This window comes from Hippocampus zosterae, chromosome 1 (genome assembly GCF_025434085.1).
Source record: "Hippocampus zosterae strain Florida chromosome 1, ASM2543408v3, whole genome shotgun sequence".
Classification (NCBI taxonomy): Eukaryota; Metazoa; Chordata; class Actinopteri; order Syngnathiformes; family Syngnathidae; genus Hippocampus; species Hippocampus zosterae.
The window spans coordinates 5059801-5087106 of NC_067451.1; the positions used below are offsets into that span (position 1 = coordinate 5059801).

The 27306-nt window shown below is 46.6% G+C and overlaps 1 protein-coding gene and 1 long non-coding RNA gene across 15 annotated transcripts in view; one reads left to right on the forward strand and one right to left on the reverse strand.

The window, feature by feature from the left end:
* The window catches only part of LOC127608917 (collagen alpha-1(XXV) chain), a 95397-nt gene that overhangs the window by 12211 nt on the left and 55880 nt on the right, over positions 1–27306 (reverse strand). For 12 of the 14 annotated variants that reach the window (XR_007964411.1, XM_052078527.1, XM_052078499.1 and 9 more), the window contains 12 exons: positions 23226–23297; positions 22836–22952; positions 21556–21591; positions 14151–14177; positions 13396–13440; positions 12766–12810; positions 11995–12021; positions 11039–11083; positions 5262–5294; positions 5157–5192; positions 2713–2757; positions 1302–1364 (listed from right to left, as the gene is read on the reverse strand). Coding sequence is in view for 13 of the 14 variants with exons in the window: in XM_052078527.1 (XP_051934487.1) it covers positions 1302–1364; positions 2713–2757; positions 5157–5192; positions 5262–5294; positions 11039–11083; positions 11995–12021; positions 12766–12810; positions 13396–13440; positions 14151–14177; positions 21556–21591; positions 22836–22952; positions 23226–23297 (591 nt within the window). In the remaining variant the exon portion in view is untranslated. Of the gene's footprint in view, positions 1–1301; positions 1365–2712; positions 2758–5156; positions 5193–5261; positions 5295–11038; positions 11084–11994; positions 12022–12765; positions 12811–13395; positions 13441–14150; positions 14178–21555; positions 21592–22835; positions 22953–23225; positions 23298–24085; positions 24146–27306 lie in introns of all 14 variants that reach the window. The other 2 variants (XM_052078451.1, XM_052078468.1) reach the window with 2 other exon arrangements.
* On the forward strand, positions 10155–12465 carry LOC127609157 (uncharacterized). The gene is made up of 2 exons (XR_007964476.1): positions 10155–10196; positions 12391–12465. It is a non-coding gene; the product is annotated as an uncharacterized LOC127609157 (long non-coding RNA).

Here is a 27306-nt window from a genome sequence, read left to right on the forward strand (position 1 = left end):
CAACAAGATTTCAGTCGTGGAAGTTGTCATCATCTGCTCCACATTAAGACGACATGTATCTCTCAAAATTGCGTCAAGTCCTCCGTGTATCTTGTAGTGAAGTGAGCAAGGATGGCCAAGAGATGGCGCTGTGGTGCAATTTAGGGAGGCTTTGATCTCGCGTCACCTTTCTTGAAATGACAAACAACCTAAACAGTTTGTACAGCTTAACACCCCCCAAAACGTAAAGGCCCGACTTGCCATAAGGTAAATCATCCATGTCAAATGTGTTTTCACTTCCCTGCTTGTTGTCATCGCTTAAATCCACAGTCCAATACAAACACATTCTGGATGCCCAGACAAGAACATTATTAATTATCCTCCCTCGTGCGCATGTGGAGCATCACAGTCAGCTTCTCAGTGTGATAATATCACGACTCAAAGGAAGCACAGAACGGTCCCCTTTCCATTGACATTTTGGAGGCAATGAAAAAGCACGAAGGAAAAAAAATCTAAACCTTAACATTGAAACATGTTTAAAAAATATCTGAAATCTGTTAAAATTGGGATTTCTTTGAATGCTCAAGGAAAATAATGGCACCGCGCTGAGGCCTAAAAAAATGCAAACGCAAATCCATCCATCCATTTTTTGAACCGCTTTATTCTCACGAGGGTCGCGGCGTGCTGGAGCCGAAGCTCAGCCATCTTTGGGCAGTAGGCGGGGGACACCCTGAACTGGTTGCCAGCCAATCGCAGTACACACAACAACAAACAACCATTCACACTCACAATCACGCCGTGGGACAACAGAGAGCGCTCCATTAACCTTCCATGCATGTTTTTGGAATGTGGGAGGAAATGGGAGAAACCCCCCATACAGCAAGGCCGAAGCCCAGATTCAAATCCTGTACTTTTGTACTGTGTGGCAGACGTGTTAACCAATCGTCCACCAAGACTACTGAAAAGAAGTTGAATTGCAAATTGAAATGCAAGCCCTAGGTCAAGGTAGCTGTCACGGCACACGCTACTACAAGAGTCGACTTCAAAATAAAAGCTTAGTAAGGCTTTTTCATTGTTAGATTTTTATTTTGACGTTAGCCTTTGCGTTAGCGGCGTGTTATGTTCTGGGTACTTTTACAGCTTTCTTGACATGTCAGAATGACTAGTGGCAGCTCGTGTCTCAGTACGCTGGAGGCTAAAAATGAGAAGTGTCGGTACTCTGTACCGTTGCGTACCGAGCCATTGCAAGCACTGTGTATAAGGGCAAAATGAGTTCTTCGTGTGTGATGTAAACTAAGTTATACAAAGTGGAGCTCTCCCACCTTAGTTCCTGGAAGGCCTGGGAGGCCTGGCTCTCCCTGGGGACCGAGGAATCCTGGCTCTCCCTAAATTCAAGAAATAACAACACATTAAACCTGTTTAATGAGAGTCACCTTTCAGTTCAACAAGCACGGACGAAGACTGGAAAAAGAAACCACGCACATTTGAGCCACTTCAGCATCTTGTTCCCAAGACTGTGTCGCAATGTGTACCGACGGTTCGGACCCAGTTGGAAAGTCAGTAGGATTTCTTGTCTTGGACTTACGAGGAGTTAGGGGATGCTATGAAGTGCGATGCTTAGTTCAATGTCGGCGTATCGCTAAACCATCTGCGACCGAGCGCCTGCCGTCACACGCTCGAGAGGTCGGCGGACGATGCAGAAAGCGGTGAGAGTGCAGGCTCAGAATTAGGTGAGTGCTACGTTAGCAAAATGCTGTTAGATCCATCAAGCATTCAAGCCTCTTAAGTTAAAAAAAGTGCAGTATTAAGCTTGACAAGCATTAAAAAAAAGCACAGTAGACATTTGTGCAATCAGTGCATTGTTGACAGTTTTTTCTCCATACATGAAAAAAATCAGGTGACTCAGCCAGGAGATGCAAACAACCGTCCACGCAACTTCACACATATTAAGCCCACAACGGTGGACACGATCGACAGCGGCCCATTGATGGTCTACGACCTGACAGCCTCGAAAACGGAATGCAAAACAAACACCACTGCAACTCGGGATGGCCTTCTTGTAGCAGTGGCTAACTTATTTGTGCACTTGTAAGCATCTTGTGTGAATTCTTGTCATATTGCTGATGAGACAGGTAAATATTTATTTACAACCATCTGGTTTTGAACTTCTTTTTTGTGCAGTAGCAGCAATAATGTTCCTGCAGTAGCAGCAATAATGTTCCTGGGTCACTTCCACTTGTGTTGATATTTTATTTAAATCTGCTGGCCTTGCACTCCTTGTCCTTTTTTTGTTTTTTTTTTTCAACAAAGATGGCAAAATAAAAGGAGGCTTTATCAAATATCAAAATCCTATAACCAATGACACGAAACATGTTTTTTTTTGTGATTTATTTTTTCCAAAAGTCTCAATCAAAGCAGATTGTGCCCCACAAAAAGAATGCAGCTCTAATCTGTTCCAGACACCCCAAAGATAGGATTAAAAAAATATATTTTAAAGGGAATAACTACAGTTTAACATCCAGAAAACAATGTGAAATAAATTTAAATGAGTAAGGATGCAGATGGAGCCACACAAAAAAATAAAATAAAAACAAAAACAAAACACAATGCTAATGCATTTTTTGTTTGCAACACAAAGGTGGTTGAGTTTTTGCTGTGGTGGGCTGAAGCAGATGGAAAGCGGGTCGGGAGAAGGTGTGACACTAGTAGGGGTGGAAGCAGCAAATCATTTACCTTAATTCCTGGCAGTCCAGGCAGCCCTGGAAGTCCTGGCTCTCCCTACACAGGAAGAGTTGCGACATGTTACAGCCAAGCTAAGCTAAGAGGCGCCCGCTTCGGGGATCCACAGAACATTCGTTCTTCACATGTTCAATTGGCAATCGAAACACCACCCTCCACCCAAAAAAACAACCCCCGCCCTCCCCAAAAAAACCAAGGTGACTCCTCATTTCCTTTATCATCAAACACATTTGACTCCAGAATACTATTTTAGGTTCAGATTGAAATAAATCTGAAAACACAGGACTGAGTTTGAGTTTTTAACTCATTCACTCCCAAAGACGTTTTTAAACGTCTTTTCAGACTTGGTCTAGAATTGGCTGGTACTGAATGAGTTAATAGGTACACCTGGCGAGAGCAAAATGCAAGAATGTGGATAGTGAGTGCTGGCCCATTTATTGACTGCACTTATGGAGTTCTGCTACAGAAACTCTACACACTTTCCTTTTTAGCACAAGGGACATACAAAAAAATCTGTTAATTAAAAAAAAAAAAAGAAAAAGAAAAAGTCCTGATATGGCTCGGCATCATGTTTTCATTATTTTGTTTTTGATTAAAAACAAATTTAAAAGAAGAAGTCCACCCTAATCCACCCACTACCCCTGACTCACCATATGCTTCCTTTTTCGATTTTTGATTTGCCAATTGAAAATGGACAGAATGAACGACACCGACCCAAGAGTTTTGGGCTTCTGTCAAATCTCATTTTATCGACCTGCTGTGCCTCGTCGTCCGTCGCTGGAGGCTGTCACCGGGAGAAGGTACCGCACATGCACTTTCACACCAAACCATGCCATCTTCATGGATTAGTTTGTTAAGTCACTCAAACTCGCAACCTGCAATGCGATTAACTTGCAAAAGCAGCCGTGGCTCGGAGATCATTAGGAGGTTGGCGTAGCTTTCGATGTCGCCGACAACTTTGAATAACGCGCCGACAATCAAGTCTCTCGGCGAGGCTTAGGAGAGACTCTCCAAACAACAACTTGGGCTGCAGATGATCTACAACTCCGTGCCAATGTCCGTGTTTACGGCGTATGGGATGGAAAGATTAGCTGTAACGCCACACGGGGGGATCAAGGGGAAAGCTGTAAATTGACACTGTGGCAAATGAAAGCGTCGTAAAAGTCATGAAGAAAAGCCTTTCTCGCGGCATCTTCTGCATTTGCGACAAATTGTGTGAGGGCGTCCAACAGTGGCGTTTAATGCGCAACCATAACTTCATGTGATGCCGAGTCGGGGATAATCGTACGTCAGCCTGTCAGAACAATTGCAGTGGCTGTAAATTGTGTGCGAGTGTTTGCTAAAAGCTCCCGCGTTTGTATGATGCCACAAAAGAGAAATTATGTCCTGCGGGACTGTATTGGGCATTGAAGGACAACTTCAATCAAACATTTTTTTGGGTAAGACTACATTGCATGTACCAGATCTGGTCCCCCCCGCCCCAAAAAAGTGACAAGATCAATCTGGCATTATGTTAAATACCCCAGGATACATGCAGGGATGGTGCTACATCGGGCACACCCTATAAGCCTGTCAGAAATGTGTTTGACCTTGCTTCAGATTCCCAAGAACATAATATTAATCCGAATACCCTGTTTTGAGTAATTATGGCACATACAATGTATTGCAGAAATTCTCGAGTTTAGTTCCTGTTGAAAACAACCTGCCACTTGCTTCCCCGTTTAAACATTTCAAACCCATCAATCATCCATTTTCTGAACTGTTTTATCCTCACAAGGGTCGCAGGGGTAGCTGGACCCTATCCAAGGCATCTTCGGGCAGTAGGCGGGGGACACCCTGAACCGGTTGCCTGCCAATTGCAGGGCACACAGAGACGGACGAGTCATCCACGCTCACACTCACACCTAGAGACAATCTCGAGTGTTCAATCAGTCTCCCACTCATGTTTTTGGACTGTGGGAAGAAACCAGAGTACCCGGAGAAAACCCACGCAGGGAGAACATGCAAGCTCCACACAGGAAGGCCAGAGCTGGAATCGAACCCGGCATCTCTGCACTCTGCGGTCGACGTGCTAACCGGTCGACCACCGGGCCGCCCACATTTCAAACCCAAATCAGATATTTTTGGTCCATCCTCTAGGATTGTATGATCATGGGAGGTTAGGGTGCCTCGAGCCAAAGAAAATGAAAAGCGAGATCGCCGAGGTGCTTCGAAGCCAAAACTCAAGCGTCAGTTTCTGCTCGGTCTGCCTCCCGTGGACCTCGGTCATCATTCTGCACTTTGGAGACAAAGGCTCGACTCAGATTGGAATTCACTTGTCAAAACTCGATCCTGAGTGATGTGATCTTGCGCATCATGAGTGCACACAACTTTAGTCCGTCTGGTGCCGCAGACATCAATTTGCTTTATAGCTTCAGCAGCAGAAAAGCCATCATTACCTTGTGTCCGCTTCTTCCGGGCTCTCCGGGTTCGCCCTGGAACACAAGCAAAAGACAATACTTGGTCATGCTGTTTTGGGGTTTCAGCTTGTTCAAGTGCTTTACCTTGATGCCTGCCGCTGAGGAGCCTGCATCCCCCTGCAAGGCAAAAAAAAAAAGGTGAAAAGGATCGGGCTAAGGATTGATCCTTGATGGACACCATATGTGACAAAGAGCGTAGCCAACTATGCTCCTCCCAAAGAGACAAACTCTGTGAGATATGAAGTGAACCAAGAATGGCAGGAGGAGGATAAGGTGGTAGCCGTCTCAAAGTCTGTGGTGAGGTCATTGGTGACCATGACCAGAGAGGTTTCTGTACTATGGCTATAACTTTTCATGTAGACCAGGGGTGTCCAAACTTTTTGCCAAGGGGGCCAGATTTTACGTGGTAAAATGTCGGGGGGCCGACCTTGGCTGACATTCTTTACATTGAACAACAATATTGTTCAACAAATTTTAGTAAGCCAGTCTGTTTCACATTTCCATTTTTATTTTAATTTCAACAATCTTAAGAATTTCTTTTGGTTCATTTGAAACGGGTATTTCACATGCAACTGCTTATTCACTTGACTTTTTCTTAAACAGAAGTCTCCCGAGTGCAAATTGATTGATTTGAAACATAAAATGTATCACCATGACTTTTCAATAGTCACAAAACCTTTGACTCGAACAACAGGGAAATGAACAAGCAATACACATATCCACAACTGCAAGGATCATTTGAAATATGACATATCAGTCAATATAAACACGGAGTGATGTCTTGTTAACTCGTGAGTGATGCCCTCTAGTGTCTAAATGCTATTACTCATTTAGTGAATGCTATTACTCATTTAGCCACTACAGGGAAGCAGTACTCTATGAAACATCACTCACCAGTCTACGAGATCTCAGTCAATGCAACACGTGTTCCATTGCGGCCAACCTGCGGGCCAGACGGCACTGATTTTATGACAGGGGCAGAGGGCCGGATGAAATTCGACCGCGGGCCGGATTTGGCCCGCGGGCCGGACTTTGGACATACCTGATGTAGACTATCTGTGTTGAGATTATTATTATCATGGAGTTGGGCAACAACTGCTTTTATCCAGGAACTTGGACGGGGCAGGTGACAACTAGTTAACATTTAGGCTCTAAAATGTCCCAAGGTGTTTTATGAGGGCCCGCTATTCCTTCTTACTAGTGTGCTGAATTATATTACTAGTGAGGACAAAGGCCGTACTATGTACTAGCAAACTGGTAGGATATGGTATAAATGCTTGAATAGCTTTCTGCTAATTGGAGACATGAAGAAGCCAGACTGCCCTCATGTGTCACCTTGCAGACAAAACAAGGGGCCAACGAATCTAATGAAGTGCGGTCGCTGGGGAGGGGAAAAAAAAGGCATCAGAGAGCAGGTTTTGCTTTGTGGTTTTCTCCTCGCTTGCCTGCTGCTCAGTCACTGCTGAGCACTTCAAGCTTTTTATGGGACACATTATGCTGCATGGCGTACAAGGCGGCTTTGAGCGTTGGCGTGTCTGAACTCCCGACAAGGTTGCTTTCAACACATTTGCTCAAGAATTGCAATTGAAAGAATTTGCACATGAGCCCAAAGGCTCATTTGGAGGAATGACTTCAGCGCAGCAAAACCCACTTGACACCTGCAGCTGTATTCATTTTCTTAAATGTCACATGAAAAAAAATATTAGCTAGGCCTTGTTAAACTGCTAGTCAAGCAATTAATTCAGTCTAAGCACTCTTGTCAAAGTGCTACCCTATGCAACGCTGGGCAATTTATCAGCGGGGGGTGTCTGCTTTTATTTTGAAATGCCACCAGTGACTCACGTGAGAACAATTATCAGAAGATGCAACATACGCACTTCACACAAACCGGGGGCCGGTTCGTCACCGTGGGCCCTCGCTGGACAATTTATGGGGACTTCCTGATTTCATAAATATTTCAACGCGAGCCACAAGACGCCGCCGCCGAAACCGCAGCTGCGTGTGGCACGGCGCACTGAAACATCCCGACCGGTCCAATTAGTATACTAAGGCTCAGTCCTGCGATTATAGTGTGTCGCCACGGCTCCAATTTACAGGCAGCCGCGACTCTCGCTGAGCACTGCAAGTTGAGGATAAAAGCACGACCGCTGCTTGGTAAATTGGGCAATTTTCCAGCTATTTGCCAAAGAGAGGATGTCTGGATGGTGGCAGCTCCATGAGCAGCTGCATACGAGTCATCAACATTTCACTCCACTACTCTCATTTCAACAGACGAACAAGCTAAAATGAGAATTTGCATGTTAGCAAACACAAATGGATTGTGCACTGTTGGCAGCAGATGGAAAAGAATATCAGAGAGGGTTTTGCCATTTTCTGTTTTTGCACTGATTAATTTGGGATGGATGTTTTGGGGATGCAGATGCAAGGAAAATGAAGAGTTTGGCCAGAGTTGTGCATGCCATCAGAACCGATGTCATGCCCCACCTGTCTTGTGGGTTTGTTTGTGGGGTTAATAGAGCGGGCTTGCATCCCTTGAGTATACAGTACAGTATATGCCAGGTATGTCCAAAGTCCGGCCCGCGGGCCAAATCCGGCCCGCGGTCGAATTTCATTCGGCCCTCGGCCCCTGTCATAAAATCAGTGCCGTCTGGCCCGCAGGTTGGGCGCAATGGAACACGTGTTGCATTGACTGAGGTCTCGTCGACTGGTGAGTGATGTTTCATAGAGTACTGCTTCCCTCTAGTGGCTAAATGAGTAATAGCATTCACTAAATGAGTAATACCATTTAGACACTAGAGGGCATCACTCATGAGTTAACAAGACATCACTCCGTGTTTATATTGACTGATATGTCATAGTTCAAATGATCCTTGGATATGTGTATTGCTTGTTCATTTCATTGTGCATTGTGGTTCCTGTACAGTAGGTGGCTGTATTCACCAAAGACATGTAATACAACAATAAACTCAGACAAGAAGAAGAAGGACAAAGAAAGTTGACGTTCGCATGGATTTAGAGAGAGCAGCAGAAATGTGACCGACTTGGATTGAATTGCAACCTTGGCCACAACGCCCAGCAGGATACTGGTTAAAGTAAGTCATTTTAAGCTATAAAGTAAAACACGTTGGCGTTTTAGGAGTTAAATCAGCAGCAAGCAGCCACCATCATGCTCCCGCTGTACTTTACAGTTCAATAGATGAAGTTTCAAACAGGTGTACATGAGGCTTTATAAAGCTGTTTTGGTTGACACTGTATGATGTAGATGCACTAATTATGTAAATGCAATCCAATAAAGCAGTTCGTAAGATGAATGGATGAATGAATTACCATTTACATCAAATTGGATTTTTCATCTGATGGACGACGGTTTTTTTTTCCTTTGGCAGACTGATGATTGACTGACTGGCAGAGAGTGGTGAAATTTAGTGACGCCCAAAAATAGCGACGCTGAACTATAATTTAGCGATAAGGGAGGGGCGGTTAAAATATCGATGACGATTGCATTTTGATTTGGCTTGAAATAATCGCGGACTGATGACGACGGACAGTCGGTCCAGCCGCTGGCAAATGACAACGTTTTTGGGGCAAGACTCCTTCTTGTGACTGACGAACCAAGTTCCAACTCCAAAGTGGCACTGTTGTATATAGATATGCCGTGGTCGTTTTCATTGAGGAGCTTCACTGTGCTTTCGACTGTGTGGACGCTGAGCGACTCGAGAGTTCAGCGTAGGTTGTCCCAATGCATTGAAACAAGACGAGTCATTGGATAAATGCTGGTTTTGTCCCGCCCATCGGACGCTCAGCGTCTCTGGGAGTCTGTGGACAGTGGGCGTTTATTATCGGCTGACCCGGACGCTCAGCTTTTCTGCATGATGATTGGATGATCAGTCTGAGGCTGAATCACTTTTGATTGACAGCGAAATGAGCCAATCAGCCGATCTTATGATGAAGGCATCCTTTACATTTTTTTTTTGAAAAGGAACGGAGAGTTGAATTCACGTATCAATAAACTGACACATTTTATGATGTAGGCCGAAATCGAGCTTCCCCCCCTCCTTGACAGACCAGCATCCGCCACTGTTCAGAACAGCGTCCGCAACATTTTGTGCACGTGCAGCCCTTGTAAAGACTCCAGCATGACCGCATGGGTTGAAAACAAAAACCATTCATAACGAATGGCATCGTTGGCCTCAGTGCATCGAAGTGAAGGTGGATCTATCATCTTGTCATTTGCTTTCTCCTCTGGGTCCGACCCCCCCCACCCCCCCACTACTCCCTCCCACCCCCCAACCCACAAGTTCCTCCCAATCCTGTCTAAACAAACCCCCCTTTGTAACGTGCAAAGTTCCCTCGGGACATCATTCTCTGCGGTTTTTGCTCTTTCCCAGAGCGTTCCCGCTATTTTCCCCGCAGTGCGTGCTGCCTATTGTTAACTTTGGCATCACCGCGTGCCCTCATCTCGCATCCGCCTTCCCCCCCCCCCCCCCCCCAAAAAAAAACAAAAAAAACAAAACACATATCCAGCCGCTGATGGATGGCGCTCCTGCTTTGACAATGACAAATATTTGCTCGGAATTCAATACTTTGTCCGGCAGAAATGGACTCTTCCCGACTGCATTTCCAGCTCCTCGCACTAACCCGTCTCCTCTCATCATGTAATAACCGCGCATGATCTCAACTCGATTGCAATTGTTCATTCATAGTATTTCACTTTGCTTCCAAGGTAGCCGGAGTGTTCGCCGCTATCTCATTTTCCACACGTGATGTTCCGCATCTGTTTCCCGTGAGCCGAGTCTTTTTTTTTTTTTTTGGCAGACGTGTTAAGTGAGAAACAATCAGAGCTGAGCGGCACCAAATTGACAGTGACGTTTTCAGCGCGGCACTCCTGCGATCAGTCGGATGTTTGTTTTGATACCGACTGCTTTCATAAAACTGCAAAAAAAAAAAAAAATTTAAATTAAAAAAGCACAGGGCGGCCCGGTAGTCCAGTGGTTAGCACGTGGGCTTCACAGTGCAGAGGTACCGGGTTCGATTCCAGCTCCGGCCTCCCTATGTGGAGTTTGCACGTTCTCCCCGGGCCTGCGTGGGTTTTCTCCGGGTGCTCCGGTTTCCTCCCACATTCCAAAAACATGCGTGGCAGGCTGATTGAACACTCTAAATTGTCCCTAGGTGTGAGTGTGAGTGCAAATGGTTGTTCGTTTCTGTGTGCCCTGCGATTGGCTGGCGACCGATTCAGGGTGTCCCCCGCCTACTGCCCGGAGACAGCTGGGATGGGCTCCAGCACCCCCGCGACCCTAGTGAGGATCAAGCGGCTCGGAAGATGAATGAATGAATGAATAAAAAAGCACAAATCATCTGCTGTCCGCAAAGGGAAATGATATATTTTTGTGGATCTTAACAGACTCTCCTCCACATACTGATGTGATACCAAATAGAGCAATTGAACATTCCAGGCCATAAATGTCATTTGAAACACATTTTAAAGATGAAAATATCTTTTGTCAGGCACTTGACATATTTTCACTCGAACAATAATCATCGAGGCGGCGTGAAAACTTGTGAAAATGACGTGCAATCCAAATGCTGTTGACCGCTCTGCAAAAGTTTGTCTTTTTGTCGGCTCTCCATTTGACAAGCTGCCAGAGTGAAACACGATCTGTCGACATTGACATTTTTATCTTTTCTTTTCAGGCCTTGCCGCCGGGCTCCCCCTACATTTGCGAAGCGGAATTGACTTTTTACAAACACCGCCGGACAGCGTCCGACTTGCGATATTCGGCCCTCGTGTGACCGCCGCCGGCCCACTCGAATAAACGTGATTTGAAAGCGTAACGGAATCGAAGACAACGGCATGAACGCACCTTCTCACCGGTTTCCCCTCTCGGTCCTTCTTCCCCCATATCGCCCTGCAACAAATGAAAACAGAAATGATTTTCCAATGCGGACAAACTAACGAAACCCTCAGAGGAGTTTTCTGCTTTATTCATCGAGAGCAGCTAATAAAAAGGGCGCAGATTGGGCACTTTTATGAACATCTTAAATCCACTTCAGTGTCACTCAAAATGGTTCACACATGTTCCCAGTACTTCATGTGATGTCAGTTAGGGGCATTTTTAATGAGTCCGACATATTATGGTGCCATTGATCACCCGATTGCTATGCAGTGGGGGAGAGGGCGGGGTCGTCGTCATTGCTTTGAGGAGTTGCAAAACATCACGTGAGACAGGAGGGAGGGGCGGGGGTGGGGGATCAAGCGGCGCAGTGGGCCTTGAAGTAATCGGTTGGGCTTCGCGGTCGCACCTCCAACCATTCATTCATTCATTCATTCATCTTCCTAACCGCTTGATCCTCACTAGGGTCGCGGGGGGTGCTGGAGCTTATCCCAGCTGTCTCCGGGCAGTAGGCGGGGGACACCCTGAATCGGTTGCCAGCCAATCACAGGGCACACATAGACGAACAACCATCCACGCTCACATTCAAACCTAGGGACAATTTAGAGTGTTCAATCAGCCTGCCATGCATATTTTTGGAAATGTGGGAGGAAACCGGAGCACCCGGAGAAAACCCACGCAGGCCCGGGGAGAACATGCAAACTCCACACAGGGAGGCCGGAGCTGGAATCGAACCCGGTACCTCTGCACTGTGAAGCCGACGTGCTAACCACTGGACTACCGGGCCGCCCCAGCCGCAGGCAAATCTCGTCGCCACAAAGGGCTTCCGCTTTTAAGGTGAGCACGGAGGAGCAATGGCTACTCCCCCGGTGGTCGAATTAACTGGAGTGGACAATCATCCTGAAGGATCTGAGTGAGACGCTTACCTTTTCACCTCGCTCTCCCATTTCACCCTGTTGGCAAAGAAAGCAGAGGGTATTAGCGACGCCCGCAGTGGGTCAGATTGTATCCAGGGTGCTCAATTCATGATGGATTACGACAATTCTCTTGTGTTGTGGCAGCATTTATCCCCAGACAGAACATCAAGTATCCGATTCCCCCCCAGCTCACCCAGTCATAACAGGGAGTCACATTTTTCACAATAACGTTATTATATCTATATCCATGCACAGTCGATCAAACATATTTGTTCCAAAAAAGAAGGTGGAAGAGGAAAAAAAAAAGAAAGGGAAGAGGAAGGAGGAAGAAAATATGAGATGGCATGATGACACGGGGGCGGCCCGGTAGTCCAGTGGTTAGCACGTCGGCTTCACAGTGCAGAGGTACCGGGTTCGATTCCAGCTCCGGCCTCCCTGTGTGGAGTTTGCATGTTCTCCCCCGGGCCTGCGTGGGTTTTCTCCGGGTGCTCCGGTTTCCTCCCACATTCCAAAAACATGTGTGGCAGGCTGATTGAACACTCTAAATTGTCCCTAGGTGTGAGTGTGGGTGCGAATGGTTGTTCGTTTCTGTGTGCCCTGCGATTGGCTGGCAACCGATTCAGGGTGTCCCCCGCCTACTGCCCGGAGACAGCTGGGATAGGCTCCCCTGCGACCCTAGTGAGGATCAAGCGGCTCGGAAGATGAATGAATGAATGAATGAATGAATGAATGAATGAATGAATGAATGAATGAAGACACGGAATACGTGTGGCACCAGACCTTGGCTCCGGGGATGCCGTCCAGTCCCGGGATGCCAAGATCCCCCTATGGACAGCCCACAAAACACACACACACACACACACACACATACACACACACACACACACACACACACAAAATGCTGCATCAGCATTATTTCTCCAGCGAAGGGGATCGATTCGACACTGTCGATTCAGACAAATCTGCCACATTCAACGTTGAAAATCTGACAAACGGTCGACATGCATAGTGACTGGAAATTCAATCCGACTTTGGCCTGGCCTCTCAGTTTCCTCTTCAAGCCGCACAGACGCTCTCATATTCTCGATGTCGGACTGAGATTAGAAAGACGGCATCTCTTAAATGATTCCCCATCAGTGCGCTCCGCCCGTCTCATTCCCCCCCCCCCCCCCCCTCGTTGAGAAACACCTGCGGCGTGCCCTCTTTGTTTGCTTTGGGAATCCGATGCAGAACCGAGTCGGACACGCGCGTTCGCACTGTGGTCATTTTATGAGGCAAGATATAATACTTTTTTTCCCCCCCCTCTCCCTCACACAAGAACGATAATAAAAAAATTCAAAAAGCCGAAAAACGAAGGTCGAGAATCAACTACTGCAGCGCCGAAATGTGTTTTTACTGGAATGAACTCACCTTCAGTCCATCAACACCTGGAATACCAGGAGGCCCCAGTGAACCCTGGGAAAATAATGAGAAAAAGCCTTGAGGCACTTTAAAACGTCACGGCAGAAAGCATTATGCAGGGTGACAAATGATCCCATCCACTGCATATTGAAGCATTTCAAAACTCAGGAAAGAATGACGGACACGGACACTGCGATGTACCGCCGCCACGGTAACCGCCGTTCTTTAGAAACACCTCGAGTGGCTGAAATTAGCTGTCGTCACCTCAATCACCCGACTGGCACCTGAAAAAGCTCCTTCACACCGCACGACGGGAAAACCCTAATCGAGTGAGCCTCGGGGGGCCGGGCTCGCCGGTCATTAACCAGCCGGCGTGTCATCGTTGACCCGCCGACCCCCCCTCCACACACACACATCGCCTTTGCCGGCGGTCAGGTCCTGCCGACGCATGACAGCACAGACAGGAAGCGTCTGATTGGGTTACACTGAACAAACACTGGCAGCTACCTGATGGCTGGATATGGCCAACATCTGCTCCTCGCATCAGCGGCCCTCGGCCTGTATCGCCCGCCTTACACTTTTCACTCTGTTCACTCTCCGTTCACCGCGCCGGTAGAGTTATAGCCCTAAACATGTCTATTCAAGCCCACGCCGCGTGCCATATCGCGTATCTTCATCGGCGGCCACTTCCTGTGAAGGCCGCGATCGGGTATTATTTATTGAGAAGGTAAGGTTGTAAATTAAAAAAAAAAAAGATAACTTACCTTGAGTCCTGGAGGCCCCTCAGGTCCCTGGAAAGAAATACACAGGGGAGGTCAAATATAGTCAGCCCCAGTTCAGGACAGGGGATACGTTCCAGACCTACCTACCAACGATAGATAGGAAGGAATAGTATTGCCGCATTTGGGCGTTAGATCTGTAGCTTTAACCCTCGTAGTGCACCGCTTGCGATAAATGTAAAATGATGTCTTTGAATCAAAGGCAAAGGCATTCAGAAAAACACGAGAGAGCTGAAACTTATGGAGGAGTTCTAAAATGGCCTACATTTCATGACGTCACCGCCTGATAATTCTCAGGCATTGCAGCAATAATAAAAAAACGTTTTGATACCTTAATCTTCACAATTGACATATTTTGCACCGTAGAGACCCATTATAATTCATATTTTTGAATGCATCGTAAATCTAATGTGTAAACATGCATTTCACGCGATTTTTACGTCAATCGCTTTGTTTTCGCTTGGACAGACGTATGCATGCCACATTGTTGGGTTGAGGTCATTCCAACTTTTAGGTGGCACCAGAGGATCGCAAATGAGTTTGCTTTTTTGCAGGAGGCTTCAAACCAATGCATTTTACATGAACACGTCCGGTCGGGATTGTTAGTAGGGCTTGGTTGGGACCACCAGACACAATTTTTTTTTTCCTTTTGCAAAAAATAAAGAATAAAAAAATCCCAAAGAACTAATAAAAACTATATATGTATGGATAGCACAGATGCCTCTGAACATTTTGAGTGTTTGAAACAAAAAATGTTTTTATCACACAAAATACATCATTACAAAAATTGTAAAATGCGTAACATAAGGCCTTTTTAATTTGGAGCACACAAGGGTTAAGACGGTAATTTTCAACCAAGGTGCTATGGCAACAAGGCTGTTGTCATTCACGCAAGAGCACAAGTCATGGCTTTCAGCTTTGTGTTCAATCGAAAAGGTTCCGCATGTTCCAATGCAACGGTGTCACTTCCTGTGTCCGTACAGCTCCGAGAAAGGCGTTTGAGCGTTGATCCGAGTTCAAGCGGAAGCCTTCTTTGACAAACATGCAAAATTCAACACCAACGTCATCTCTGAGGAGTATCGATACGATCTCTCCTGGTTGGCGATCACCACCTTCGCTAGTCTTTTGAGAAGCCTGCGCGTTGATTGCCCCAATGAGGCAATGCTTGGAAGGCAAAGTAAATGAGTCACTGCAAATATGGCAACAAATTCTCAAAGCGCGATTCAAGCCAGGGGGGGGGGGGGGGGGAGTGTGAAGGTGGCTTTCCTCAACGAAAAATAAGACCTTGTAGGCAAAGCCAGTAAAACTCATTTTGGCACCCTTCGCGACTGCAGAAACAATCGAGGACTACATCTTCCACTTCAGACCAGAACGGGCGACTTTGTTTCTGTGAACCGACAGCATGTTTTAAGGAGCTCCCATCGTCCCAGCAGCAAGTCCGCATCCGCTGGAGTCGCCGCCACTCGCAAAAACCTCAGTGCGCACACCTATTATCCGCAGAAAAGGACTTTCCTCTGCTTGCTTTTGTGGAGCCATCCTCCGCAGGGGCTTGGTAAACATCTTTACGAGCCACTAGGTATGCGAGCATGTGCCACTCGCCTGAGCACTAATTAGCTTGGCTCCATCTGAGAACACTCACTAGCTGAAAAGTACCATTGAGGGGTTGGGGTAGTCAAGAGCTCCCCGTGCTAATCCTGGGCCCTTTTGTTCCCTGCCAAACTGAAGATCAGCACAATGCGTCTGCTCCAAAATCATAAGTAGGATGAATGTTCACAAATGGAGCAAGCAATCGGAAACGGAACACTTTTCCGCTTTCGTCCGAGGTGGGCTAAACGCCAAACGCTGCGTTTCAGGAAGACCCCAAATGTGAACCTTTCTCAAAAGCGTCTGCTCCCATTCTTCAATCTCTGCAATTTGATGTTCCCTTTCGATACGCGAAGGCGCTCGATTGCTTTCCGAGACGGTTCTTTTCCTACAGTCTCACGGAGTTGTCTTAGGGTCTTATGTTTTAACCAACGGACCTGTAGGTTAGCATAACAGTGCGCTCACCGCAGTCCCAGGGAGCTTACGGTGGCGTTTGCTTTATTTAAACGGCCCGACGTTTCAATCACAGCGCTTTCGCGAGCAGCATAAACAAAATCGGCGGAGAGGCGAGCTGGCGGCGGCGTCGTGCTTTCAAAACACCCGAGTTACCATCAAGCAATTGTGTTTACGCATTGCAGGCTTGAGAAAATGAAGGTGGATCACTAGTGCATTGTGGGTCATTTTGGAATGAACGGAATGTAAGGCGAGGATCTGTGTAGCGTGTAATGGAAAACTAACCCAACCAAAAGGCATTTTTTTTCCCTTTCTTTTTTATTTTTTAACCGAAGGAACACCACAAGCACAATACCGTGCGCACACGATTGGTCCCTGTGGGAGGTCTGTGAGGGATGTTCGGAAAATACAGGGTACTGGACCTCCTTTGGACTGTTCTGTCCCTATATGACCAGTGTCAGAGTTTGGTCCAGATTGCCGGCAGTAAGTCAATTTGGTTTCCTGTGAGGGTTGACCTCAGGAAAAACTGCCTTGTGTCACAAATTCTGTTCGGGACCTTCATGGATGGAATTTCTTTGGTTTGGTGATCTCGGAATTATTCATTCATTCATTCATTTATCCTCATTAGGGTCGCGGGGGCTGTTGCAGCCTATATCCAGCTGTCTTCGGGCAGTAGGCGGGGGACACCCTGAACCAGTTGCCAGCCAATCGCAGGGCACACAGAGACGAACAACCATCCATGCTCACCCTCACACTCGGGACAATTTAGAGTGTTCAATCAGCCTGCCACGCATGTTTTTGGAATGTGGGAGGAAACCGGAGTACCCGGAGAAAACCCACACAGGCCCGGGGAGAACATGCAAACTCCACACAGGGAGGCCGGAGCTGGAATCAAACCCGGTACTTTTGCACCGTGAAGCCGACGTGCTAACCATTGGGCTACTGGGTTGCCCCTCTTGGAATTACGTCTTTGCATTTTGCACATGATGTGTTTCTGATGGTTTCGTCAAGCTGCCATCTTCAACTCTTGCCGGACTCGTTTCACAGCATAGTAAGAAGCGGCCGGGATGAAAATGAGACCATGGACCTCAGTTGGAAAAGGGTGGGGTACCTACTGCAGGTTAGGACTGATTGACACCTTGCTCACATTGAGGATGTCAAGTATGTTAGTAATCAAAATCTTCACTTTTCATGAACCCCCCAAAGCGTCATCTTTGGGGGGCATCATTTCACAGCATTATTAGAGAGCGCAAGCCATTGGGTCAATCATATGTAAAAATAGTGCCCTACCCACATGTGTGGACTGACCAATAGTGTCGATTTGTGGAAATCATATTAACACTTTCATGGACAGGGGTAACTAGCCGACTCTTCCTACTCAGGAAACTGAGGTCTTTTGGGGTTCAGGGGTCACTCCTTAAGACGTTCTATAACTCGGTGGTGGCCTCGGCCATCTATTATGGCATTGTCTGCTGGTCAGGCAGCATCTCGGCCCGGGACAGAAAGAGACTGGAGCGACTGGTCAGGAAGGCCAGTTCTGTCCTGGGTTGCTCCCTTGACACTCTGGAGGAGGTGGGCAACAGAAGGATGCTAACTAAGCTAAAAGCTATGATGGCCAGTCCCTCCCACCCCCTCCAGCCCGCCCTGACAGCACTTGGTAGCTCCTTCAGCCAGAGACTGTTACACCCGCGCTGCAAGAAGGAGAGATACCGACGCTCGTTCCTACCGACTGCTGTCAGGCTGATGAATAAAAAATAACAATCATAATAATAATAATAATTAAATGATGTGAAGGAAAATTGTAAATAGTACTGCGATTTATCCATTTTGTGTTCATATTGCATTTAATTGAAAGATGTTTGTTCTTTTTTTTCTCTTTCTTCTTTCTTCTTTCTACATACGTTCTTGCTGCTGGAGGCTGTAAATTTCCCCAGTGTGGGACAAATAAAGGATATCTTATCTTATCTTAGAGCGGACAGATCTTCAAATATTATTTTCTCTTACATTAATTAATCTTAACGTCATACCACTACAATGTGTGTTGCCATCCACTGCCATTATTTCTTTTTTCATGCCTAAAGACTAATAAAAAACACTTGAGGAAAAAAAAAAACATCCTGATGGAGGTTATCATTTGTGCACGAAAGAGTGAAATTTACCGAATTGTGGCCGAGGAGGTTCCAAAGAGTTGCCAGCAATATGTGAAAAACCTATCCAAGTACAATAACCAAGTATGTGTACTCCATTACGTTACAAGAGTGGAACTGAAGAGTGTTTTTTTTCCTCCGAAGAAAAAAAACCTGATGGCACTGATGATTTGGACTGAAATCCAGAAAACTCGTACCTCCTTTTTTTTTTTTCTCTTCGTCTTCCCACCTCCACCCTGCAAGAACTTCTAATCCTTCTAACCAGCACCATATGTCCTCGAAGGCTGCTGGAAAACTCTGGAAACTTCTCCATGCCTCTTAAACAATAGCACGCATGAGAAAAGCGAGGCTTGCATCATGTGGACACTCCAGGTCCAAGAGCAGTTCATATTTTGGACCCGGAGATCAAAGCGCTTGTTTTCACTCCATGCATATCATATTTTTAGATTGATTTTCAAGGACGCGTCCTTCGTGGAGACATGATGGAATTGTTTTTTTTTTTCTTTTTACCCTCACTGTCACATCTTTTAAGTATCAGGTCGTTCTTCAAAACATTTTCACAGACTCGAGTTACAAATTTATTGGCGTGCATCTGAAACAATACGCTTCATTTCAGGAATTACAGTGAGCCACCATGTTGGGTTTTTCATATCCAGCGGGGGCCACACTCGTTAATTTTGATGGACAAGGATTTTTATTCATATCTTTTTTTTTTTTTGTATGATCCTGGAATGATTTTGTTGATTTACATCCTTGTCAAACTCAACTTTCCGATAAGTTTAATGTTCTCGAATCGACACTTTGGAAGAAGTTCCAAGGAGGTAGAATCCAAATTGTCCTCCATCAGTTTCTAGCATCCGCGAATGCGCTTGTGCCGCAATCACACGTCTCCTCCTGTACTTTTAACGCACTACGTGGAACTTTTTAAGAATAAAAGATCCATCAAATGTGTATTTGGTGACTGTTAACACGAACAACGTGTCCCTCGTGTATCAGGGTGTCAACCTCTGGAATGAGAACGCACGCACTGACTCGTTTTCGCCATAGTATCCGGTAATTGGCGTGTAAAAATCTTACTTTGAGTATGTTTGTTGGAGGTTTCCGTTTGCAGGCAATGCGCTGTACTTGTGGTTTGTTGTCGTGATTCCGACCGGGCTTTTTATGTCACTGTTCGCGCAATTTAATATTGACACAGTGCCGTCTAATGCTCACAAAGCTGCTACTTGATTTTTGGTACTTCAACATGTAGCGGAGACAAAATTTTTGTCTAAGAAGGCGAAAGTGGAAACAATTATTGGAATAAATATTCATTCATTCATTCATTCATTCATCTTCCGAGCCGCTTGATCCTCACTAGGGTCGCGGGGGGTGCTGGAGCCTATCCCAGCTGTCTCCGGGCAGTAGGCGGGGGACACCCTGAATTGGTTGCCAGCCAATCACAGGGCACACAGAAACGAACAACCATTCGCACTCACACCTAGGGACAATTTAGAGTGTTCAATCAGCCTGCCACGCATGTTTTTGGAATGTGGGAGGAAACCGGAGCACCCGGAGAAAACCCACGCAGGCCCGGGGAGAACATGCAAACTCCACACAGGGAGGCCGGAGCTGGAATCGAACCCGGTACCCCTGCACTGTGAAGCCGACGTGCTAACCACTGGACTACCGGACCGCCCTGGAATAAATATGGTATTCATAAATATGCAATACAGTTCAAATGCGTTACGCAACCGTTATGTTTTGCCATTTCATGTGATCAAAGTTCCTTTTGTGGATATCAAGTGTGTTGTAAATGAACAAGAACTGCATTGTTTTTTTTTTCTTCTTCTGCGTTTACCACTTAACTGCACATGTCATTAATTTGTTTCATTACAGTCATCGGATGATGCATTAGGAGAAAGCCAGACCCGGAATGTTCGAGACAAATTTGGCAACGAGCGAGTGTGATCTAAAACGAATGGATGCAGAATCAACCGATTCATTTTCGACTTTTTGTCACGTGAGTTCTTCATCTATTTATGTTTATTGTGCTCAGACGGAATGTTTTCAGCCGAAGAGCCAAAGGCTAATCGCAATTTGCGACGTAGCAATGTAAGCTAATTGCATCCTAGCAGCCGTTTACGAGAGTAACTAAATTGAAAAAGATGATTTGCTGGCCAATTTTGGCAGACATCAGAAAGTGCTCCGGTGCCAAGCCATAGTATAAATACTATTTTAGATGTAAGCGCGTGTAAAAGAACATTTCAAGGAGCTAGTCAGAATGGGTCTGAAGTTGCCGCGGCACGTGTTTATATTACAAAGCCTGAGCTAATCACACAGCTGTATCAGGTTTTATTTGACTATTTCGAGACATAAAGCTGCAGAGTCCGTGTATACATTCGGCTAAGTGACGGCGGTCACGGTTCGATTTATGTCCAAAGTGTTCTTGCTTGTTTATATCCAGCAGTGAGTGACACCGCGATTGTCCGCTCCCTGTAAAGTCCTACACTCTTCCCCCTTTTATTTCAAATATCAAAGTTGACCACACATCCTGGTTAAATTGCGACAGCCCCGGTTTTGAGCCGTGTGTTGTGATTTGCCCAGGCCCATAGTTTTGTCCTTCTTTTAACGTATGTCCCATCCCGGCGTCCCACTCTTGTTTTTTTTGGGGGGTCCAGGCAGCAAGCCAATCGTTCGGGCCATGTGTATGCTAATCACATAGTTATCATTGCGATTCACACGCTAAACCAAATTCAAATTAATTTAACTGTTAAATTCTTTCCTACTTTCACATTCACATTCATACCGGAATGAAAACTACTTCCTGCTTTTGTCTCATAATCGGGGGAAATGTCGTTTGATTGAACACGAGGTGAGCGTTTGTGACGGTGAGTTTCCAATACAACGTAGGGCTACGAGGACATAGAATAATGATGAGTGCATTGACTTGTTTAGCGCTGAGAACCGTCAATCAATACAGTGATTAGCATTAGCTAAAGCAATGAGACGACCACCGGCCACCAGATTGATTTGCGATCGATACAGTGATTAGCATTAGCTAAAACAATGAGACGACCACCGGCCACCAGATTGATTTGCGATTATATTTGTGATCGACAGTCGGCGGTGAGAATTTGTTGCATAGTTGATTTTCAGCGAAATGCTAGCATGTGAATTAGCACGTGTACACACAAAGAGTGATTAGTTATGGAACGGCTTGTTCTTACCGCAGGTCCTATTTCTCCTGGATTCCCTTGATCACCCTGAAAGAAAGAGTTCATGGGATTCAAGTTGTGATATTTTCTGGTGACACCTGCGCTTAGCAAGCCATTGATTGTGAAACGCATCCACCTAGCATGGCTAAGTCAACTTCTTTTACATTGAAAAGGGGCGAACTCTGGCTCCTCTCCCTCCCGTCAAATTGCGGTGGGAGAAATGAACGATGGAGAGAACAGAGAGCACCGCCAGCCAGGAAGGTTTAATTTCTTGGAAAAACAACAACTTTTGCAACTGCGACTGGAAGAGCTGACGATAATCATCCGAAAGTTGGAGAGAGGCAGCTAACAACACTTAATTTCACTGCACTCTCACCGCCAGCACAACAAAGATCATCCGGAGCTCCCGGGAAAAGCTTTGGCTCAGCGTAATTGACAGGCCTTTCTTCTTCTTTGTCTCACAGAGAGAGCGCACATCAATTAGTGTGATGCCGGTGACGTGGACATGGAAAATGTTGCGCTGGCATGAAACAGGGCCAAGTGTATGTAAATCTATACGAGGAACTCTTCTCGTGGGAAGCACAATCATGTTGCGCTTGTCGAGCGTTCATTCGGGTGGTATGTATTGGAACAAAGCTTCCCGGCACAGAGCGATTCAAAAAAAAAAAAGGATGAGCAATAAAGCGGGAGTACAGTGTAAAAAAAAAACCCTGCAATGTGATTTTCCGATCTGATCACAAATGTATAGAGCAGGCATATCCAAAGTCCGGCCCGCGGGCCAAATGCGGCCCGCGGTCGAATTTCATCCGTAATAGCATTTAGACACTAGGGGGCATCACTCACGAGTTAACAAGACATCACTCCGTGTTTATATTGACTGTCATATTTCAAATGATCCTTGCAGTTGTGGATATGTGTATTGCTTGTTCATTTCCCTGTTGTTCGAGTCAAAGGTTTTGTGACTATTGAAAAGTCATGGTGATACATTTTACGTTTCAAATCAATCAATTTGCACTCAGGAGACTTCTGTTTAAGAAAAAGTCAAGTGAATAAGCAGTTGCATGTGATATACCTGTTTCAAATGAACCAAAAGAAATTCTTAAGATTGTTGAAATTAAAATAAAAATGGAAATGTGAAACAGACTGGCTGACTAAAATTTGTTGAACAATATTGTTGCTCAATGTAAAGAATGTCAGCCAAGGTCGGCCCCCCGACATTTTACCACATAAAATCTGGCCCCCTTGGCAAAAAGTTTGGACACCCCTGGTATAGAGCGTATCTCAATACTCACTGGTACGCCCGGTACGCCCCTCGGCCCGTCTTTGCCAGTGTCCCCTGGGGGCCCCCGTGGGCCCGGAGGACCCGGGGGCCCCGGAGGCCCAGGTGGTCCTGCTTGCCCCTGGTCTCCCTGCGCATCAAATCAAAGACGTCAGGCGTTTGCAATAGTGTGAAATGCACTTTAGACCGACGGTACTGCAAATGAAACATGAAAGCGACATTTTGATTTCTAGTTGTCATCATGCACTACACATTCCGGAGCGTTACAAGTTGAACAGTACGTCGAAAATGGGTGGGGGGGGGGGGGGGGAAGGGCAACAATTCCAACGGCAACAAGAGATGCTACAGAAATGCGAGCAGAGTGTGAAGTGACTCCGAGAGCCTCGGAGACTCCAGCCACTACCTTAATGAGACGTCGCTTTATGAGCTGCTGGTCAGCGGAAAGAAAGCCGTGATTGATCTTAGGGAAGACCATCTGAGCAGGCGAGCGGGTCAAGAGGACGAGAGAAGGTCGAAGAAGGTTGCGATCCCGCAAGGAGAGGAAGGAGAGGCGGTCGGAAAGCGAATGCAGACAAGAAAAATTGGAATCAGAGATCGGGCATTCCTGAACATTGGAGGAGCATCTTCACGGATAATCGGAGAAACCCACACTTCGGCGGCCACAGGGGGAGGCTTGCGTTGGAAGTCTCGGCTAATTTTTTTGGGGGGGGGGGGGTGGGGGGGATCTTAAAGGCTAGAATTATGCCGAGGTCTGTGGAGGAAATGGGAAGTTCTCCGTCTGTGAAAATGCCACCGTCGTCATCCTCGTTCTCATCCTTATCATTGTTCCTGCTGCACAGTGGAATCCGCAAATGGATTGCGAAACCTCCTTGCCGCCATCTACTGGCAGAAGGAGGCGTTCGCGCTCAATGAAACAGGACAGAAGGCCGCATTGATGGATTTAAGGATTTGTGGTGAACCATTGGCATGGACTTGAAAAACAGCACTTTGCCACATAGGTTCACCAGCGTAGTATTTTTCTTGGCGTGTTGTCCTCCGTTCATTTTGAGCATCTATGAACGCAAAGCAGACCGCATCTCCGTTTAGGGATTCCGCTCCCCTTTTCCAGAAGGCTTGTCGGCAAACTTTCAACGTGGGGACGTTTTGGATGAAAGGCCATTTTGCAACAGCGGAGGCAGGGAGGGGTAAATACGGAGGCGGTCCTTGGCAAGTGCAGGCGGAGGGATGCCACTGTGCAGCGAGGCGACGCCGCCGCCGACAAACCTTGACGGTCAGGATCTGATTGCTGTGCAAAGCGGCTAGCGTGGGGAGACCAGCCAATCCCTGAAGGGGATAAACACGGCACAATGCACACATTCAAGACAACAACGGAACGGACGACACCGTGACGTGCGGAGGAAGCGCGAGACGTTTCGCACCCAAGCACCAGACAGACACGCAAAAAAAAAAAAAATTAAGAAAATAAAAATAAAAATAAAAAAGTCAGGCGGCCCGGTAGTCCAGTGGTTAGCACGTCGGCTTCACAGTGCAGAGGTACCGGGTTCGATTCCAGCTCCGGCCTCCCTGTGTGGAGTTTGCATGTTCTCCCCGGGCCTGCGTGGGTTTTCTCCGGGTGCTCCGGTTTCCTCCCACATTCCAAAAAAACATGCGTGGCAGGCTGATTGAACACTCTAAATTGTCCCTAGGTGTGAGTGTGAGCGCGAATGGTTGTTCGTTTCTGTGTGCCCTGCGATTGGCTGGCAACCGATTCAGGGTGTCCCCCGCCTACTGCCCGAAGACAGCTGGGATAGGCTCCAGCACCCCCCGCGACCCTAGTGAGGATCAAGCGGCTCGGAAGATGAATGAATGAATGAATAAAAAAGTCTGAAACGGAACAGAAAATCAGACATATTGGAATGGAAAAGGGCATGAGGACCCATTCGTATTAATTTTGCACACATTTTTTTTGTTTTGTTGGCTACATTTTCAAGTATTGGATTACAAATGTGCATTATTTAAAAAAAATCCCCTTTATTATTATTATTATTATTTTCCCGTGGCATCACAATACAAACAACCAATTCCCGTAATCATTCCCTGTTGTTTGCGCCACATGCTATAAACAGATGACGCCTCTGTTGACACGATTATCACACAACCGACTTTGAACTCCAGCGGGGCGGTAAATTGAGACGCCGTGTTGTTCCGACATCAAGGAAATCCAAGCTAACGCTTCTCAAACACTTCGGTCAACAATCATCGTGACAGACACCATTCCCGCATATGACAACGGACGAAAGAAGGCAAAACATTGGGCGGGTTTGGTCGTTTGGAGCCGGAAACAAACTTTCATCTCAATCCAGCAATGTTTGAATCATTTGGGGTTGACGCGCTTTGAGAGAACTAAAAGTTCCCCGAAGTTTACGTGCAACCGCTTTGCGTTCTTTTTCAGAGCAGTCGTGCCCTCGACAGTCACGAGGGGAGGCGTGGCGACCGCCAAGATGATGCAATTTACGCAAAAAGAAAGTGATTAAGTTTATTCTTTGATCGCCACTTTGGGAGCAGGTGTGTCCTTGACAACTTTGATTTCATTCGTTTGGTAACGGCTTCGAGTTTGTTATTCTTGAAAATGGCGCAGACGCGCCGACATGCCGTTGCCAGTGGAGCTTGTCGATTCAGGTTCCTTGAGCACATTTGACCACTAACGGCTGAAACGAAACAAAACAAAAATGGGGCATCGCATCTGCGCTTTACGAATTATTTTACTTTCATTCCGAGATTGATCTTCCCATACATTTCAAGTGGAGATTCAAATCTGGCCAATCCAAACATGTCTTTGGTACCATCGTTCTGGTTATAGAACGATAATTCAAAACGCATGGCTCGTACAGACGCCGGTCTTTCAAGGGCATGCGTGTTGGTTTTGCTGAGGCCGCGCGGCAAAACGAATACATCCGAAGATACGCAACACAACACACGGCCGCCATCATTGGTATTGAAGTGCAAATGTCTTCCCGGATAGACGAGCTCAAACATCTTGAAGACAGAAAAGGAAAAGCGGATTACGGTCAAGGCGAGTTCAAAAGATGATCGAATGGAGTGATGCGTGGAGGCTCGAACTGCCTTTTGTGTTTTAGCTCGCTCATGTGTGCGTTTCTGACATTTTTCCATTTTGAACCACTCAAACAAAGCGGATCTCTCTCTCCGCAAGAGAAAACAAAACCTTGATTAAGTGTGGTGATGCTGCACTACTGAGACAATGGAAGCATCCTAACCGTTCGCAGATTTCCTTTAAGAAAAACCAAAATGGATGTTGGTTATCCGCCGATCTGCCTCCAGCGGAGTAAACGGAAAAAAGCAGCTACGACAACAATCAGCAACAGCCGTCGCATCGGCCGCCGGCCAGAAGGCGCATCCTTTCAACCGCACCAGAAACGGCACGAGCCCACTTACAGGCGGCGAGCCTTGTCCACATCTGTGGCCAGGATTAGCGGCAACACGCACAGATGGGTTCAATCCATTTAACAGAAGAGTCGCACACATGCGATGGCCTCAGATTTGCCTTGGATAAGACGCGGCACTTATCTGTGGCCCGGTTCGAGATGAGACTGGAAGTGACTGTACCAGAGACGAAATAAAGCAGAAAAGGGAAATATTTTGGGGGCATTCTGGAGTCCCGGGTAAATGCTAAGTGACATGCTACCAAGGAAGGCATCTGAAGCTCGTGGCCATGTCTTGGATAGACCACACAGCCACACATGACGTTTTAACACCGGCCGCATGTTTGTGAAAAGGGGCCAATTCCTGACGAATTTGTTTGCTTAACCTTTTATCTGGAACTTGGCCTTTGACCTCTCGGCCCAACAAAGGCCCTGTGGAAATTCTGCTGACCATGTGCCGATTCTCAGACTGTCTTTGGCACAGATGAAAACATGACCTTAAAAGGACCATCCATCCATCCATTCTCCGAACCGCTTGATCCTCACTAGGGTTGCGGGGGGTGCTGGAGCCTATCCCAGCCGTCTTCGGGCAGAAGGCGGGGGACACCCTGAATCAGTTGCCAGCCAATCGCAGGGCACACAGAGACGAACAACCATTCGCACTCACACTCACAGCTAGAGACAATCTCGAGTGTTCAATCAGTCTCCCAGTCATGTTTTTGGACTGTGGGAGGAAACCGGAGCACCCGGAGAAAACCCACACAGGCCCGGGGAGAACATGCAAACTCTACACAACGAGGCCGGAGCTGGAATCGAACCCCGTACCTCTGCACTGTGAAGTCGACGTGCTAACCACTGGGCTACCAGGCCGCCCCCTCAAAAGGACCCTCACGATTAAAATGATTGACTCTTATATTATCTGACACCATACCGATTACCCATACGCATATGCTATCAATTATCAATCCTTGACAGCGACAAATAAGCACCAAACTCAACAATGGCTTTACGTTACGTCAAAGTAGCCCAGAAAGTCGTCAAGGGCTCGCAGAGTTCATTGAAAAG